The sequence below is a fragment of the Lissotriton helveticus genome, chromosome 7 (genome assembly GCF_964261635.1).
Source record: "Lissotriton helveticus chromosome 7, aLisHel1.1, whole genome shotgun sequence".
In the NCBI taxonomy this organism is placed as follows: domain Eukaryota; kingdom Metazoa; phylum Chordata; class Amphibia; order Caudata; family Salamandridae; genus Lissotriton; species Lissotriton helveticus.
Window position 1 is genome coordinate 765,762,896 of NC_136068.1, and position 17,403 is coordinate 765,780,298.

General features: G+C 47.6%; 1 protein-coding gene across 6 annotated transcripts in view; it reads left to right on the plus strand.

Moving 5' to 3' along the window:
- Nucleotides 1-17,403, plus strand: part of FNIP1 (folliculin interacting protein 1) — a 333,439-nt gene that overhangs the window by 149,816 nt on the left and 166,220 nt on the right. For all 6 annotated transcript variants that reach the window (XM_078653129.1, XM_078653133.1, XM_078653134.1 and 3 more), the window contains exon 4: nt 17,199-17,299. In XM_078653129.1, coding sequence (XP_078509255.1) covers nt 17,199-17,299 — 101 coding nt within the window. The remainder of the gene's footprint in view (nt 1-17,198; nt 17,300-17,403) is intronic.

Sequence of the window (17,403 nt, forward strand, 5' to 3'; positions counted from 1 at the left end):
GCACAAGAAATATAGTGTTTCAGTATCAAGTCTCTAAATGCCACACAGTTCTGGTGAAGAAAGGGATTGTATTTTTAAGTAGTGAGGGATGACAAACGTGGCAGCTTGCTATACGCTGTGAAGTGAGATACTGATGTAAGTGGTTATTGTATCTGAAAGAGACACGTTAGTATTAGATTCCTTACCTTAGAATATCCCCAGGCGTCAGACTGGATCCGGAAATTTTTGCGTAGCAGTACCCTTGCGCATCGGTAGGCGTCGTCTGCGGCTCCGCGTCCGTCGTCGGCGTTGTGGGCGACGTGATGACGTCGTCGGAGTACTTAGGCGCCGCCTCCGCGTGCTGACGTCAGTTCCTCTTTTTTCCGCACCAGCAGCGCAGATCTGGAAAAAGTGGTACCTTAGTCACTTTTTGACTAAATCTTTTTTGATCTTTTGATCTCATTTTTCGAGTCTTCGACTCCGATTCGGTGCCGGTAGGGATGCCTGGTTTCAAGCCCTGTGAGGATTGCGACCGACTGATGTCGGTAACGGACCCTCACCGTCGTTGTCTCCACTGTCTCGGCGTCGACCACGACGACAAGGCCTGTTCCGACTGCCGGGCCCTCACTTCGAAGGCTAGACGGGAGCGGCCCCGTAAGCGACTCGAACTCCGGCAGTCGGCCCCGCGCCATGAGAGGTCCCGGTCCGGACGGAGGTCGAGGGACCGGTCGCGGGAGCAGGCCATCATAGCCCCGGGAGTCGACATCACTCCTCAGGGTCGAAGTCGTCAGGTAAGCACAAGAAGTCGAAGAGACGTGATCGCTCTTCCGACTCCCCCTTACGCTCGCGCGACGCGGCCGGGGGTTCGGGTCGCACCGCCCACGCGGCTCCATCGGAGTCGCAGGCGCCGCGTCCGGCTTCATACCCTTCGGTCCCTGGGGCTAACGCGACGCCGGAGGAGATCGAGCGGTTCCTCATGGCCATGAGGTCCCTCTCCTCCGACTGGCTCCGCGGCGCCTTCGGGCCCAGCGGACCCGTCTGGGGGGCCTAGAGGGTCGGGGGCTTCGGTCCCGATGCTGTCGGGTGCTTCGGCTCCGACGCCGCCGGCGCCGCAAGGTCCCACTGGATCCGGTTCCGGATCCGGGTCGCCGCTGGTGGACTTGACGACCATCCCCGGCGCCGACCCCCCAGGTGTCACCCCCGACGCCGCCCTCAAGCGGCGCCGTCCCCGATGCCTCCCTCGATCCGGCGCTGAAGCGGCGCCGCTTCAGACGCCGTTCTGAGAGTTTACTTTCCATGAACCGGCCCCATCATTTTCTGACCCTGACGATCAGGAGATGGGTGATTAGGAGTATTGGGAGAGGTCTGAGGACCCTCTGACACGTGAATGTCAGTCCCAGGAGGACTGGACAGGTCAACTTGGGGATGCCAGTGGTCTGGATACTTCGCCTGACACTGGTTTTGTCTCACCTCCTACCGTGGCTACGGAGGAGGGGGCAACCAACAGTGTGGTGTTGATGAGGGCAGCCAAGGCCTTGGGCCTTGATCTCCCCGTCGTGGCCGTGAGGACTAACCTCCTCACTGAGGTCCTTAAGCCGCAGTCATGCTCAGCTGAGCCTCTGCTGCTGTTTAACGAGGCCTTGACCGATGTTCTTTTGGGCACTTGGTCCAAGCCCGCTACAGGTTCGCCTGCAGATAGGAACGAGGCCAGACGCCACCGCCCGGCTCCGGGTGACCCATGTTTCCTGTCCACCCACCCCACCCCGAGAGCCTGGTCATCCAGGCCTCCAATTCCCAGAACGCATTCCCGTCGGCTCTGCCGGACAGGGAATCCAAGAGGTATGAGCAGTATGGCAAAAAGATCTTCTCCTCCCTTAGTCTGGGACTGCGGTCTTCCAACACCGCATGCCTCTTGGGCCGCTACACCCACTCTCTGTGGGATACGGTTGTGGAAGTGCTGCCAGAGTGTCCGTTGGAGGTACGGGCCAAACTCGGCCAAGCCCTTGTGGAGGGCCGGGATGCAGCCAGATATTCTATCCGGTGTGGGCTGGATACCACCGACTCACTAGGTAGAGCGATGGCAACGACAGTGGCGGTTAGACGTAACGCCTGGTTGAGGTCCGCCAACTTTTCGGCCGATGTCCAAAACACACTGATGGACATGCCGTTTGCTGGCCGTCGCCTTTTTGGCGACAATGCAGACCATGCGCTTGAGCGCTTTAAGGACTCCAGGGCTACGGCCAAGTCCTTGGGCCTCTCAGCCCCGTGCCAGCAATCGGCTGCCTTTCATTCCTTTCGTGGCCACGGAAGGGGTGTACCCACACGTGCTGCCAGCCACGCTCCGTAGGGCAATACCCAACGCGGTGGCGGCCGTGGAAACCGCCGTGGTGGCGGTCGGGGACAACGGCGAGGTCAGTCCACACCTTCCCCCGCAGCATCCGCCTCAAAACCCTCCTAGTCCATGCTTTCAGGCCCATGTGACGCCAGTGGGGGGCAGGGTTCGCCATCACCACCTCCACTGGCGCACAGTCACGTCGGACAGGTGGGTGCTGCAGATCGTCCGAAGGGGCTACTCCCTCCCCTTCGAGGCGACTCTTCCAGCCATGCCACCGCAGAACCACCGTGTATCGGGGGATCATTTGCGACTTCTGCAGGAGGAAGTTACGGCCCTCTTGGCCAAGGGGGCCATCGAGCGCGTTCCTGGGCCAGAAGTAGGGTGTGGTTGCTACTCCCACTACTTTCTGGTACCCAAGAAGGGCAAAGGGGGCCTACGCCCTATCTTGGACCTACGGAACATCAACGGCTTCCTCCGGAAGGAGAAGTTCAAAATGCTGACTCTGGCTCAGGTCTTAGCTGCCCTGGACCCAGGAGACTGGATGGTAGCGTTGGACTTGCAGGACGCTTATTTCCACATCCCCGTCCTGCCGGCCCACCGGCGCTACCTGCGGTTCACGGTTGGCCACGAGCACTTTCAGTATACCGTGCTCCCCTTCGGCCTTACCAGCGCCCCACGGGTATTCACAAAGGTGATGGCGGTGGTCGCAGCTCATCTGCGCAGGTTAGGGGTTTCAGTCTTCCCCTACCTCGACGACTGGTTGTTGAAGGCGGGCTCGCCCCAGACAGTCGTCAGCCACCTCCAGACTACAGCAGATCTCTTGCACCAGCTGGGGTTCTCCATCAATGTGCCAAAGTCACACCTGTGCCCCACAGAGCGGTTCTCGACTCGCCGCGGTTTCGGGTTTATCCACCCGAACAGCGGGTCCGGGATATTCAGGCTCTGATTCCCATCTTTCAGCCGTTATCCCGGGTCTCGGTCAGGTTGACGCTGCGACTTCTGGGGCTGATGGCCTCCTGCATCCTGCTGGTGCATCACGCCAGGTGGCGGATGCGGGCTCTGCAGTGGGACCTGAAGTTTCAGTGGGCCCAGCATCAGGGCAACCTGTCCGACCACGTCCTGATCTCGGAGGGCACTGCGAGACAGCTGCAGTGGTGGCTTACGAACCGCGATTGGGTCAGCGGCAGGTCCCTCTCCCTTCCCCAACCGGAGCACGTAGTTGTGACGGACGCGTCCCTCCAGGGCTGGGGAGGCCACATGGGAGAGGCGGAGATCAGAGGCCTCTGGTCTCCGGCGGAGGCCCGGCTCCACATCAACCTGTTGGAGTTACGGGCGATTCGTCTAGCACTGAAGGCATTCCTCCCCTCTGTCCGGGGGAGTGTAGTGCAGGTGTTCACGGACAACACACAGGGCGGGGTGGGGTCGTGGACCCTTTGCCAGGAGGCTCTGCGCCTCTGGCAGTGGCTGGAACGCCAGGGCGTGACCTTGGTGGCTCAACTCCTAGCGGGATCTCTGAACACCAGGGCAGACGAGCTCAGCCATCGGGGCATGATGGATCACGAATGGCGTCTGAACTCGGACGTGGCGCAAGGCATCTTTCAGCAATGTGGAGAGCCTTGGTTAGATCTATTCGCCACCGAAGAGAACGCACAACGCCATCAGTTCTGCGCGTTGGAATTTCCAATAGCGCTGTACTAAGTAGCAGACCAAGTGATACGAATCCACGGACCGTGGGAAGGTACGTTGGTTGGTTGGCCTTTTGGTTTTTACGCATTACTGTTAGATGAGGTGGACTACATATGCGTACAAATGGAGTAATACGATTCTTTAAACATTGACAGATTACTTTCCAAAAGCGGACAGAAAAGTCAAGGGACCGCCGCCATTGAATTTATTTTACATATGAGACAGGTAGGACATGAGCGTGAGCTCCACCGTCAAGGATTGTATTTCATGTTAAACTTGAGATAGGACAAATTAAACGTCAAAAATTCGCTTCCTCCTTGTAGGTGGAGACCCCTTTAACAAAAAGGAATGCGATAGCATAGAAGCTGCAAGCCCGCATTTCGGTTTTTCGAATGAAACCAACAGGTATTTCCCAGTGTGAAAAGTTGGTGGTGCGATCTATTTTTGCTCACTAAAATGGAGTGCAGGAAATAATAAAACTTTATTGTTTTTCTACATGTTAATACAGATAAGTGACAGAGCCCTGATGACAGTCTAAAGATTGACTTCTTTGGACCAGAAACGCGTCGGCACATTGGAAGGAGTTATTCGTAAACACTAATCGTTTTTAAGATCAAATCATTACTCCTTCCCTCATTTTGACTTTGTCTCTTTGATCTTCTGTATAAATATTGATTTGATTGTTTATGCATAAGATTGTTTTCAACTGAATGTTGTGTATGTTTTGTATTACATGTAGATTGTTTGCAACTGTATAATAGGATTGTATATATTTGGTGTTTTGTAGACAGTAATGTATATATTTATTGTGAGTAGTTGAATGTTCCTTTCTTCTTTGAAAAAAAGTATAAAAATAAATAAATACTAAAGTTGACAGGTATAAATAAATATACCAGGTCGAACAAAAAAAAGTAGTGTTTGTCCTATTGCCCCTAAATAATTGGCATTCTTTCAAAAGTTAAAAGTGGGTGTTGGCATTTTGTGTTATTTCGGAATTTCCAAGGCGGCACTCGCTCGGAGACGCTTTTCGTCGCGAGTGGAGTTGCGGTCTGTTGTACGCCTTTCCGCCTATACCACTTCTGCCCAGAGTGCTGAAGACGATCAAGCACGACCGGGCCCAAGTCATCCTTGTGGCTCCGGACTGGGCACGAAGGTACTGGTATCCAGAGCTACTCAGTATGTCAGTCGATCCCCCGGTTCGTCTGCCTCTTCGGGAGGACATTCTGTCACAGCAACAGGGGACGGTCCTCCACCCGAACCTGTCCACCTCCATGCTTGGAGATTGAGCGGCGACAGTTGAGGCCATTTGACTTGCCTCCTGAAGTCTGTAACGTCATTCTGGCAGCCAGGCGTCCCTCCACAAAGTCGGTATACGCCTGCAGGTGGAACAGATTTGTGGCATGGTGCACAGCAAAGGCTGTGGATCCTCTTGCTGCCCCTCTCTCTGAGGTTCTTCTCTTCCTTCTTTCTCTTGCCCAGCAGGGCTCTGCTCTGGGCACTATCAAGGGCTACCTTTCTGCCCTTTCAGCCTTTCTGAGGCTGCCTGATCAACCTTCTTTGTTCAAGTCCCCTATTGTAAATAGATTTCTAAAGGGCATCACACACACATTCCCTCCTGTTCCGTTTGTGATGCCTCAGTGGGACTTGAACCTGGTTCTTACGTTTCTGAGGTGCGCTCCCTTTGAGCCATTTCATAACTGTCCTCTCCGCCTTCTTACTCTGAAGACTGCTTTCCTGGTTGCCATCACCTCTGCCAGGAGAGTGAGTGAGCTCCAGGCCCTTTCTTGTACTCCTCCTTTCCTTTCTGTCCATCCGGACAAGGTTGTGTTGCGTACTAAGCCATCTTTCCTGCCCAAGGTTGTCACGGCCTTCCACATCGGGCAGTCTATCACCTTGCCAACCTTCTTTCCGCCACCGCATCCCTCTAAAGAGGAAGAGCGGCTCCACCGTCTGGACCCAAAACGTGCGCTCTCATTCTACTTGGATCGCACACGCCAGTTCCGGGTGGATGACCAACTCTTTGTTGGTTACGTGGGCGCTAAGAAGGGGAAAGAGGTGCACAAGAGGACCATCTCCCGGTGGATCATCTTATGTATCCAGGCATGTTACTCCTTGGCTGAAAAGGAGCCCCCTGTTGGATTGCGGGCTCATTCCACCCGAGCCACGGCGACTACAACAGCCCTGGGCCGGGGAGTGCCCTTACAAGACATCTGTCAGGCAGCTACGTGGGCATCGCTGCACACGTTTGCAAGACACTACTGCCTGGACAGCCAAGTCCGGATGGATGGCTTCTTTGGCCGTTCTGTCCTCCAGGACTTTCTGGTGTGATTATTGGTTCGCAGACCCACCACCGGAGTTGGTATTGCTGGGGTATCTATTCTAAGGTAAGGAATCTAATACTAACGTGTCTCTTTCAGATGCACAAGTTACTACTTGTGTAACGATATATCTGTAAGAGACATTAGTTAGTATTAGATTCCTTACCGACCCACCCATCCTCCCCGTTCTGCGAACCGATATCTAGGGTTTGGGTTAGGGTTATCCCCTTCAGGGCCCTAGTTTCAATGGCATCAGTAATGGTTTTTAACATGGCTCCGCGCTTCTGGCGCGGAAAAGCTGTGTCTAAGAACTGACGTCAGCACGCGGAGACGGCGTCCAAGTACTCCGACGACGTCATCACGACGCCGACGACGGACGCGGAGCCGCAGACGACGCCTACCGACGCGCAAGGGTACTGCTACGCAAAAATTTCCGGATCCAGTCTGACGCCTGGGGATATTCTAAGCTAAGGAATCTAATACTAACTAATGTCTCTTACAGATATATCGTTACACAAGCGATTCTTCCAGTATATTGCTCATGTTCAAGTATGTTACTCACCTGCAACATCACCCTGCCCCTTTGGGAAGTGCATGTGATAGACCTCATCAAAGAATAGCTAGTATTTCCTCAGTTTTCACCTGCATGCCTGCTACCAGGACATGAGATCGCCAGAGACCTTTGAGGGACCTGACAATAGATTCCTTCTCCATTGAGTATTGCTTGGCAGTTTATTTTCAAAGGTGTGTTTATGGATAGTGCTTCATGGGAGAGAACAGATTATGCAAGTGATGTAATCATATCAAGTATTGTACGTAGATCCAGATAATGCTCCAAAACCCCTCATTCCCTTTTCCAAAGCCCATATTAATCTGCGTTGAAAGCCTAAAACGGTGAAATTGCATTACTGTATGTGTCCTTTGGGCGCATGACCTACTACCTACAAAATGCCGGCCCCTTCACTTCACTCAGGCCAGATGTATTAAACACTGGTCACAATTTGCGAATGGTAATTATTGCGACCTGCGTGGTATTTTGTGAATTGACCTATGTACATATAACCCACTTGCAAAATACTGCATCGTAGTTGGTCGCAGTGTGACCTACCTCATGAATACTAATGAAGTAGGTTCCATATTGCGACCCACTATGATTTGCTGCCATCCATAGACGCTGGCAGTAGCGGTGCTGCAGAATCCCCAAAATAACCATTTTGGTTTTAAAAGGTGAATGAGCAATAAACATGCCTTTAAATGTTATCTTGTTTTAGAGGTCAAATGTCAGTTTCTGTTTACTGACAAATTACTGCTTATGTTTTTTTAACATGGAAATTGGCACTTTTTCTGACTGTAAAATGAGAGGATTTTGTAATGTAAATAATGTGACCCTCTCGCTGAGTGTGAAAGGAAAGGCTGAGGGGGGTTAGAAAAAAAAATAACACACAGCAAAACTTGAATTGTACAGATATTTCAAAATGTATCAGTAGTTAGGAAAGCTCAAATTAAGCACTTTGTTTTGTAATTCTGAAGTGTGATGGAAACAAATATTTTAATAGGATAGAAACAAATACATACCCTTTCCTTGATGAATAATGTTCAGTGGAACCCGCTTTCCACACATCATTGTTTGTGCGATGTATAGTTTTATCTGTGAAACTTAAATGTCTGTGTAAATTTAGTGTCCATTTCAATTAAATGTGCCGTCTGTAAATGACAGTGTGCTGCCACATCATGTTTAGTGATATATTTGCAACCGCGTGCTCAAAAATTCTCTACCAGATATTGCCACACACTTCACGCTCATCTGTTGAATCTGGTGTGACTCATTTGCTACACCTGTTCTTTGTATGATGTTGGGAATGGTCACCATTCATATGACTATAGTAATGTAACGCTGATTTCAGCACCTCTACTCTGAAATTGTTCCAGTACCACTGCTGCCATCAAAGGAACGAAAAATAAAAAAGCTATTGTTTTTTTTAATGTAGCCCGTTTTCCCTAAAGCAAAAAAAAAAGAGAAGTTTATCAAACTTTTTTTAGGCTAGACAGGGCTCCATGGAACCACTGCCTACAATTAAAAATGTGTTTTGTCAGCATTCTCAAAGGGGAAGAAGTGTCTTGCGATCCTCTTCCCATTTGTGAATCGTTTCCCACATCCTTTCAGTAGTTGGTAAAATATTAATGTTTTGTGACAGGATTTCAGTCATAAGACGTTAATAAATCCCATTCTAGATTGCATTTTGGAAGGGGGTCCCCTAAACACGCCCCTTCGAAATACTGATTTGATGTGTAGTCGCACACCCAAATTGTGATTAGGTAACGTTTTGCCAAATCGCAATTTGGTTTTTGCACATTCAAAAATGACATTTGTAGTCTGATTTTGCGAATTGGGCCCTTTGCGACCCCAAAAAGCCTTAGAACATCAGCACCGAGACCCTTTATGGATCCCAGAGTGAAGAATGTTGGTCTTCCTGTTTTTTTATATTATTTATATAACGCACAACTCAACCGGGAGGATAACCCCAACTGAAGCAGAAGTTGTATGGTCCGAGGCTAGGTGAATAGCGAGACTTCATTGTCTTGTTGAATTCAAGAACTGCGGAGGCGGATCTGATGTGATCTTTGTAAAGTAGAGGTATGGTGTAGCCCACGTTATCATGCACTGGAAGGTATGGACCTCTGCAAGTAGAAAAGGATGGAAAAAAGGTGTCCCTGGCTTCCTGTGTAGAGAATCAGTTCAGTGACTTTAGTGAGTTGTCGTCCTGTAATAGGAGGACGTGCGGGATGGAGGCTCCAGAGCCATGAATTTTGTAAAGTTGCGTATGTGTGTAATTTCTGTGTTTTAATTGTGCCTGCATGTGACGATTCAGTATTGTGTGTGGTATTTTGTTATACTGTTGCAAGCAGAAAATAGTAGTTAAGTCCATGCAGTGAGAAACTTAAAATATGTCCCATTTTTGCAATGTAAAGATCTGGACACAGCTGGTTTTCTCCTGAGCAAATTATTCAAGACCTCTCACCTACTTCCTTTGTCTGTATCTCACTCAGTATATCACCAAAGGAGTGTGTATACTTGGCTAGGCCCAGAAGCAAACACTGTTTTGCATAGAATAAATAAAGACAATATGTTTCGAGGTCAAAAGGAGTGTATTTGAAAAACAGAACTTCAACAGGCTCCCACTTGCTTTTGAGAATGTCTGATTTATTAACTAATAGTCCTTTTTCATAAATTCTTTATAAACAAAAGGAAGGCCAACAATGACTACCACTATTACATTTCTGCGAGATAACAACACAGTGGTGAACTAGTGAATAAGATTGATTAACCACATAAATAATGCACCTAAACTCAAGTGGGATGTTTAGTTTTCGGAAATTTAGTTTTTAGACATTAAACAACCAATAAACCACCATTAGAAAAAACTCAATTTTGAACAGTTATATCTGATATGATGCATATTTATTGGAACAAAATGAATTACACATAGCTTCCAAGGTTTCAGATTGCTTCTGTGTGACATTTTCATATTTTCAGTGTAATTATGAGTGACATTTCTACGACTATGAGTGACACTTTATTGTGAGCAGAATCAGGCAATGAAGATGAGGGAAACCTATAATTATCAGAAATCACACCTATTTGAGCACCAAGAAACTCTAAGCAACTCTTAAAACTGCTGCAAAGTACCAAAAATGGAAGGGCAACAGTCAGCTGACTTGCAGACTCAACAGATGGTCCGCAGCTGACCGTACAGTATTGGGCAAGCCTCAGGAGAGTGAGGCTGAGGCACACATAGCAGTCACAGCCAGGTTGTATAAATTCAAAAATAAATAAGTTCATCCTCAGCCCTACAAAAATCACTAGAGCAGTCTGCCCTGGTCCGGCGCTGCCCGCTACCTGCCAAGCACCCCCGCTGGCGCCCCCAGAGATCACACTAGCCGCAGCCTCTTACAGAGCTGTACACTACAGGCTTTGCTGACTCAGTGATGATTGGCGTGTTGAGTTCAGAAGTTAAAGTTGCACCACAGACAGTGGCTCTCACCAGACCCAAAATGAGTATAGTACAACTATCGCTGTTGAAAACTGAGTCGAGAGACTGCTGTGTGGTGCAGGTCTCATGTGAGTGTGACACCGGGCAGGCAGATCATAACCATGTGCACTGTAAAATACATTATTAGTATTCGCAACTTAAAGAGATACCTGTCACTCAGGCATGTACTTATTGCGAGGCTCAGGCAAGCTCAGCTCGTGGCAACTGGCGGGTCGTCTTGGCCACAACGACTTGGACTTCGCGTGACTCTTGCTCACCTACATTGTGATGAGGACTGCTGAGGAACAACTCCTGGGATTGGGTCCCATGGTCACGGGATGATCTCTGACTCACCAAACCGCTGTGGTGGGGGCAGCTGCTACTGCTGCGCTGCGATTGCATTATCTCATTCCAATTTGAGGAACTTCCGCAACTCCCAGTGGTGTATCTGATTTCTCCGTTGCCTCTGGTGTCGAGAAGGAATCCTAAACCTGTAAAATTGTATTGTGGAAGCACAGACCTGGGGACGGTTGCACTTCAGTCTCTAATGCTTTAGGTTTAGAAAAGGTCTGGACCACCTTAAAACCTCTTTACTGGAGTGATCTGCCAAATGGCTCCCAGTCAGCATTCGGAAAACATTCTGACTTTGGAAGCCACCTCTATGCCAGTATCAGCAAATAACTCACCTGAAGGCTGCAGACCATTAAGAAATTGACAGCCAAGATCACTCTATACCTCCCATGCCACACTGGCATCTCGCCACACCTGAAGGAGCTCCACTGGCTCCCTGTACACAAAAAAGCACAATTCAAACTCCACACCCACACTTTAAAGGCACTACATAACACTAACTCAGCATACCTCAACAACTGCATTCATAAGCCTTCCAGACACCTCCACTCGTCCGGACTCCTACTTGCACACATACAGAAAACCAGATCCGGCTATCAAGCCTTCTACATTGCTCCTAAACCGCAGGACAACTTGTTGCTACTCATTAGAGCTCCCTTCTCCACATTTCTTTAATTCTGCAAGAAGCTGAAGACGTGGCTTTTTGATTAGTCCCATTAGGCCCTAGGTTTGCCTAGACTCACACGTGTTCAGCGGCAGTATACCCTCCAGAGAGATAGCACACTCTACAAATCTGCATAACAACATAATGGTGCGACAGATGCACAAGGCCGAACACCTGGGCCAGAGAGACTAGATGGACAGACTAATATATTCTGAATAATTAATATATCCTGCTTGACAATGCTATTGTGAAAAACTCAATACGTGTATGCATGTAGCTAGTACTACTAAAATAGAATAAAAACAAGTGACTGTGTGTATTCTAAATAATAGAAAACGGAGCCATGGTAGCACACTCAGCACACTAGAAAACTTGACATGAATATTCTTGTGCATACCAAGCCGAGCATAGGGGGGGTTGTCATTGGTACCTGACCATGTTGTCCTGAATGGAATGGCTGACTCTCCTTTACTTTGACAGATACTACCAAAATCAGATGTTCGTGTGTAAGCTCAGGATGCAGAATTTATGTTGAAATTTAGTGTGACTACCGTACATGAGCGAGAGAGGGAGAGCACAAGAAAGTGTAAGGGTTTCCACAGCTAGGGGATGAGATAGAGGTTTAATTAAATTAAGACGTTGTTCATTGGAGAAGTAGAAAAGGAGATGTCCTGTACCCGGACAAATCAGACCTCTTCTGAGAAGGGAAGTTGTAACTTTTTCGGGACCCCAACGTGCATGAGTTCGGTTTTGAGTTGGTGCCTGCTCCATTTTTTTATTTAGAAATGGGGATTGGGAAAATGATTGCCACAGCAGTGGTCGAGGTTCTTTTGGGTGGGTTGCTTTTCCCACTACTTAATGGTGTCAAAGAAGGACGGAGGCCTTTGTCCTATTCTAGACCTGTGCACACTCAATTTCTTCCTCAACAAGGAGAATTTTGAAATGCTCCAATTGCTCAATGGACCACACTGGATGGTGGTGGTAGATTTGCAGGACACATTTCCACATTCCTTTCCTGCCCACCCACAGGCGTTACGTGTGGTTCACAGTGGGGCACGAGCACTTAGAGTTTACTGTGCTCCCTTTTGTTCTTAACAATGACCCTCAGGTGTTAACCAAGATGATGATGGTGGTTGCAGCTCATCTGCGGAGATCAGTGGTGCCAGTCTTCCACCTATCGCGATGACTGGCTGTTGAAGATGTGCTTGCCCCAGTCACAGACAACACCATTGCTACGTGGTCCTGCAGCAACAGGGCGGGGTGGGATTGTGGACCCTTTGTCATGAGGCCCTGTGTCTCCGGATATGGTGGGACATCGGGTCATGTCCCTGGTAGGTCAACACCTGGCTCTCTGAACACCAGCGTGGCGGACAAACATCCAAAGCCAAAGATGCCTAGCGGATCGACTTCTCCATCCGGAGGTGGTGCACGGTCTCTTTCAGCAGAGGTGAGTGCCATGGTTAGATCTGTTCGCCACCACCAAGAATGCGCAATGTCAGCAGTTTTTCGTGCTGGAGTTTCCAAGGCGGCTCTCGCTCGGAGACGCATTTTGTCTCTGTTGGAGCTCAGGCTTTCAGGACGCCTTTTCACCTAGACTACTCCTGCCCATTGTTCTCAAGAAGTTCAGGAACAACCTTGCCTAGGTCATCCTTGTGGCTCAGGAATGGCCTCAAATAGCTTGGTATTCCGAGCTGTTGAGCATTGCCATCAGTCGTACGAGCAGACTGCACCTTCCAGAGGATCTTCTGTCGAAGCAACAGGGGAGGGTCCTCCACCCAAACCTGTTAATACTGTGCCTTCTTGCATGGAGATTGAGTGGCGGCAGTTGACAGTTTTCGACCTTCCACCTGAAGTCTGTGATGTTATTCTGGCAGCCAGGTGTCCCTCCACCGGAACAGTATATGCTGCAGTCTAGGGAAGTTTGTGGCATGTTGTGCAGACAAGTAGGTTGACTCCCTTTCTTCTCCCCTTTCTCAGGTTCTTCTCTTTATTCTTTGCCTTACCCAGCTCTTCTCTGGCCCCTCAAAGGGTTATCTTTCTGCTAACTCAGCCTTTCTGTGGTTGCCTGACCACCCATCACTATTCAAATCGCCTGTTGTACATAGGTTCTTGAAAGGTTTGCAACATGTTTCCTCCTTCTTTCTTTATTGTGCCTGAGTGGGACCTTAATCTTATCCTAACATTCCTGATGTGTGTACCTTTGAACTCTTGCACAGCTGTCCTCTCAGGCTCCTTACCATCAAGAATGCCTTCCTGGTGGCAATAACTGCCCGGAGTGTTAGTGAGCGTCAGGCTTTGCATTCCAAGCCTCCATACCTGAACATCTACCTAGGCGAGCTGGTTCTACGAACTAGAGGTTCCTTTCTGCTGAAAGTCGTCACTCTCTTTCAGGTAGGCCAGTCCATCACTTTGCCTACTTTTTATGCTCTGCCACATCCCTCTAAAGAAGAGGAACAACTTGACCAACACAACTCAAAAAGAGCGTTGTTGTTCTACCTTTACCGCTCAAGAGAGTTCCGGGTGGATGACCAACTCTTTGTGGGGTGCAAAGAAGGGAAAGGCTGTTCAGAAATGGACCATCTCATGAAGGATTGTGCTCTACATTAAAATATGCTATGCATTGGCCAAAACACAACCCCCTGAGGGTTTGAGTGCTTATTTCACCAGTGACACCACTTTGTTAGCGCACAGAATCCCGGTCCTGGCCATCTACCAGGCAGCAACATGGGCTTCCTTGCACACGTTCACAAAACACTATTACCACAGCGCGCTTGGATGGTGCCTATATAAGCACCGCACATGTTGCTTCCGGCGACACCATGCAGAGCCAGTCAACGCCACCTACCAGCGCGCAGGTACTGCTCACAAAAAGTTTCAGGATCCAGTCTGATCTCAGTGGATAATTTTAAGATAAGGAATCTGTGGCTAGATAGAGTCTCTACCAGATAAGACATTACTGAAGGTAGGTAACTATTTCTTCATTAAGTCATTTGAAAGACTTGTGGCTTTGTGGTAGGGGGGATGGGTGAGCAATTTGTTACACTGGACTGTATAGTGCTTGTAGTTGTTAGTGTTATCTCAACCTGGGTTGTCTGTGTCCCTTTAAAGAACCAAAGATGGTGCATATGGCCATAAACGCAGCCCCAGCACCTGCACAGTCCAGTTCTTGGCGCTCAGTAGGAAATAGCGTTGAGAAGGCTCAGATTGTAAATTGCAGGTTTGTTAGGTAGAAGTGGAAGTGTTCTCATATTGGAGTGGGTGTCTGTTGTGGCTCTGTGTCACATGAGTAATACTGTTGCTCAAGATTGCTGAAATGTGTCATTGTACCTGTGTCTGTGAGACCACCACCATGTTCACAGTCTACCCTTGACTTAGGGTGAAATACACTCACGTTTCCTTTGCCTATTAAAAAGTTGTAGAGCAAATTTTTGCCTTGTCAATTCACTGGATAGAAACCACTGTTCCGGGTATATTAGAGTACCGGACATACGTAAATGTTTTGCAGGTGAACCACATCGGCCAAACTCTATATGACCCCCTCGTGTTTAAACTTTTTTGTAGAAACATTATTAATGAAAATGATGCCTTGTTTTTTTAACATGTTTTTGTTTATTTGCATATAAAGTGATTGCAAAGAAATACCAGCAGACCCAGTAGTTGGTTCCTCTCTCAACTTGTAGCAACACTTGTAGACTTACCTTAGACCCTAGTTTTTAGCTGTCTGCCCCTGTACTCTCTTATTTTTAAATGTAAGACTTCAACCATTCTGTGTTTTCTTTGCCTTCCACTTATACTTCCTCATTCTTCAGGCTTTTGATGTTGATGAGGAGAAGCTAGTTCAGAGCAGGTGTCAATGCCGAATCGGCTTAACCTTCAAATTGGAGCTCTAGCTCAAACTATCTGTGCTCCCTGAATAATGTTCAGCTTTATTAGAAATAAATTCATCCTTCTCTGACTTGTTAGTTTTCAGGTCTTCGTAGAGTGAGACGGTAGTCGTGGGAGAGACCTTGGGAACTGTTTAGGAATAAGCATTGATACAGGTGCAACACTTATCCCTGTTCTGTTTCTTTCTTGTGTGATGTTTACGCATGATCGGAATTCCAATGAAGCCTAGTTGATTTTGTCATTTTCAGGATTACCTAGTTTTCGTCTCCAGTAGCATAGATTCTTCAAAAGTGATAAGCAAATCGGCTGCGATAGGTCTCAAACTAAGGAACACCCTGGATGCCTCAAATCATAGGTAAATCAAACTACCCTCGATTTAGGAAACTACTTAAAATTGTAGTCTTCAAGAAACCATGTGTCTAATTCAATCCTTGGGGTTGTATTTGAAGAAGGTGGTTTGATGTACCCCAGTGCTTTGAATATATCACATAATGAAAACTACAAAACACCAAAGTCGACACATAGATCGAGGAACATTAATATTGCTGCAGTCAGAGGTGTTTCATGCTATAGCTATATGTAGAAAGCATACTGTATGTGTAAAGGCCCTGCATTCCTCTGTAAAATAGCGCTTTGAAGTTATCGCTCAATGACACTATTGTTATAAAAAACGTTAAATATATACATTAAAGGGTTTATTTGTAATCAACACAACCATCGGGGTTCATGCTACAGATCCATCCATAAGGCATACTGGATCAAAGGCCTTGTATACCTCCGAAAATTTCCACAACTAGACATGTTTTGTGCTAGGTGTTCTTAGCCGGTGGACCACCGATCCATAACGCCTATTCAGGGATCTGCGACTGTTTTGAAAATGAAATAATATTAGCATATCAATGCAGTATATATGCACAGCAAATAACCTTCTTGCTGGATGAGCCCTTCAGTTCTGCGTTCTGTGCACGTCTGACCCCCACATTAGTTAGACCTGGAGGTTGACCTCTTGAAAACACATTGGCAACCTGCAATAATCTTAATAATAATCAAGGTATTAGCCATACAGAAGACTCCAAGATGACTCCTCAATCAAATCTCCGAATTGTCATGAAGTGGCCACCATTTGGTCTTGTCTCCATACTGTTCGCCTTGCCTTTCTTCAGAGTGTCTCACTCCTAGAGTTGGCCTCATAACTTTGAAGCTGCTGCAATGCTTCATATTGTGCTTTACATAAACTGTAAATTAATTGAGGTGGTGGTATGTGCAACATTGTTTGCTACCAGCGGAGAATGGAATAAGAGGACATGTTATGTTTTGTTTGAAGAGCAAACCGCGTTATTTTTGCCGATGCGAAGAGCATTTGGCATACCTAGCAATCTGTCTTCAGATGCTGACACCACCAATCTGGAATTGTTCCTCATGCATCAGCACCCTAATGGATCAGGCGCAGAAATAGGACCTTGATCAGTCATCACTGGGAATGCTAGAGGAAGTGGACTCGCACGTAACATCATATGCTTTTCACTATCCAAAAGATGAGGAAACGAGCAGACGACTTCTAGGCAACTACATGTAATGAGACGATGATTCACTCTAAAATGACTAATTAGGTCATGGCATTGCAACCATTTTGAATTATTCTGTGTGTCCAAAGGGACGTGGTGTAAAATTGAAACATGTTATCATTATTAGATATTCACTTCCCAAGACATACATTTGCGTACTAAGTTTGTATGTAATATAACCCGGAGAAAGATGTTTAAAACGATCCCTACCCTTGTGAAAAGCATGCTGATAACCTAAATAATGATTGTAAAGGCGTTGTTTATTAGAGAAATCGATTTGTGTCTGCTCCGTGGTTGAAGGTTGTTTGAAAATAAACCAGGTGCACATCTAAATCTTGAAGCTCGCCTTTGTGACAATAATACATGATTTTCTTGGTTTTGTAGAGTTCCCGGTGTTCCTCGGATGCCAACATGCTTGGAGAGATGATGTTTGGTTCTGTAGCTATGAGCTACAAAGGCTCGACTCTGAAAATTCATCAGATTCGGTAAGAGTACACACCAGCTATTACTTTGAAGATATCTGCATGTTATTTTTTTTCTTCCTCTCTTAATCATTTGTGTCACAGTGCATACAATAGTGAAATATTGA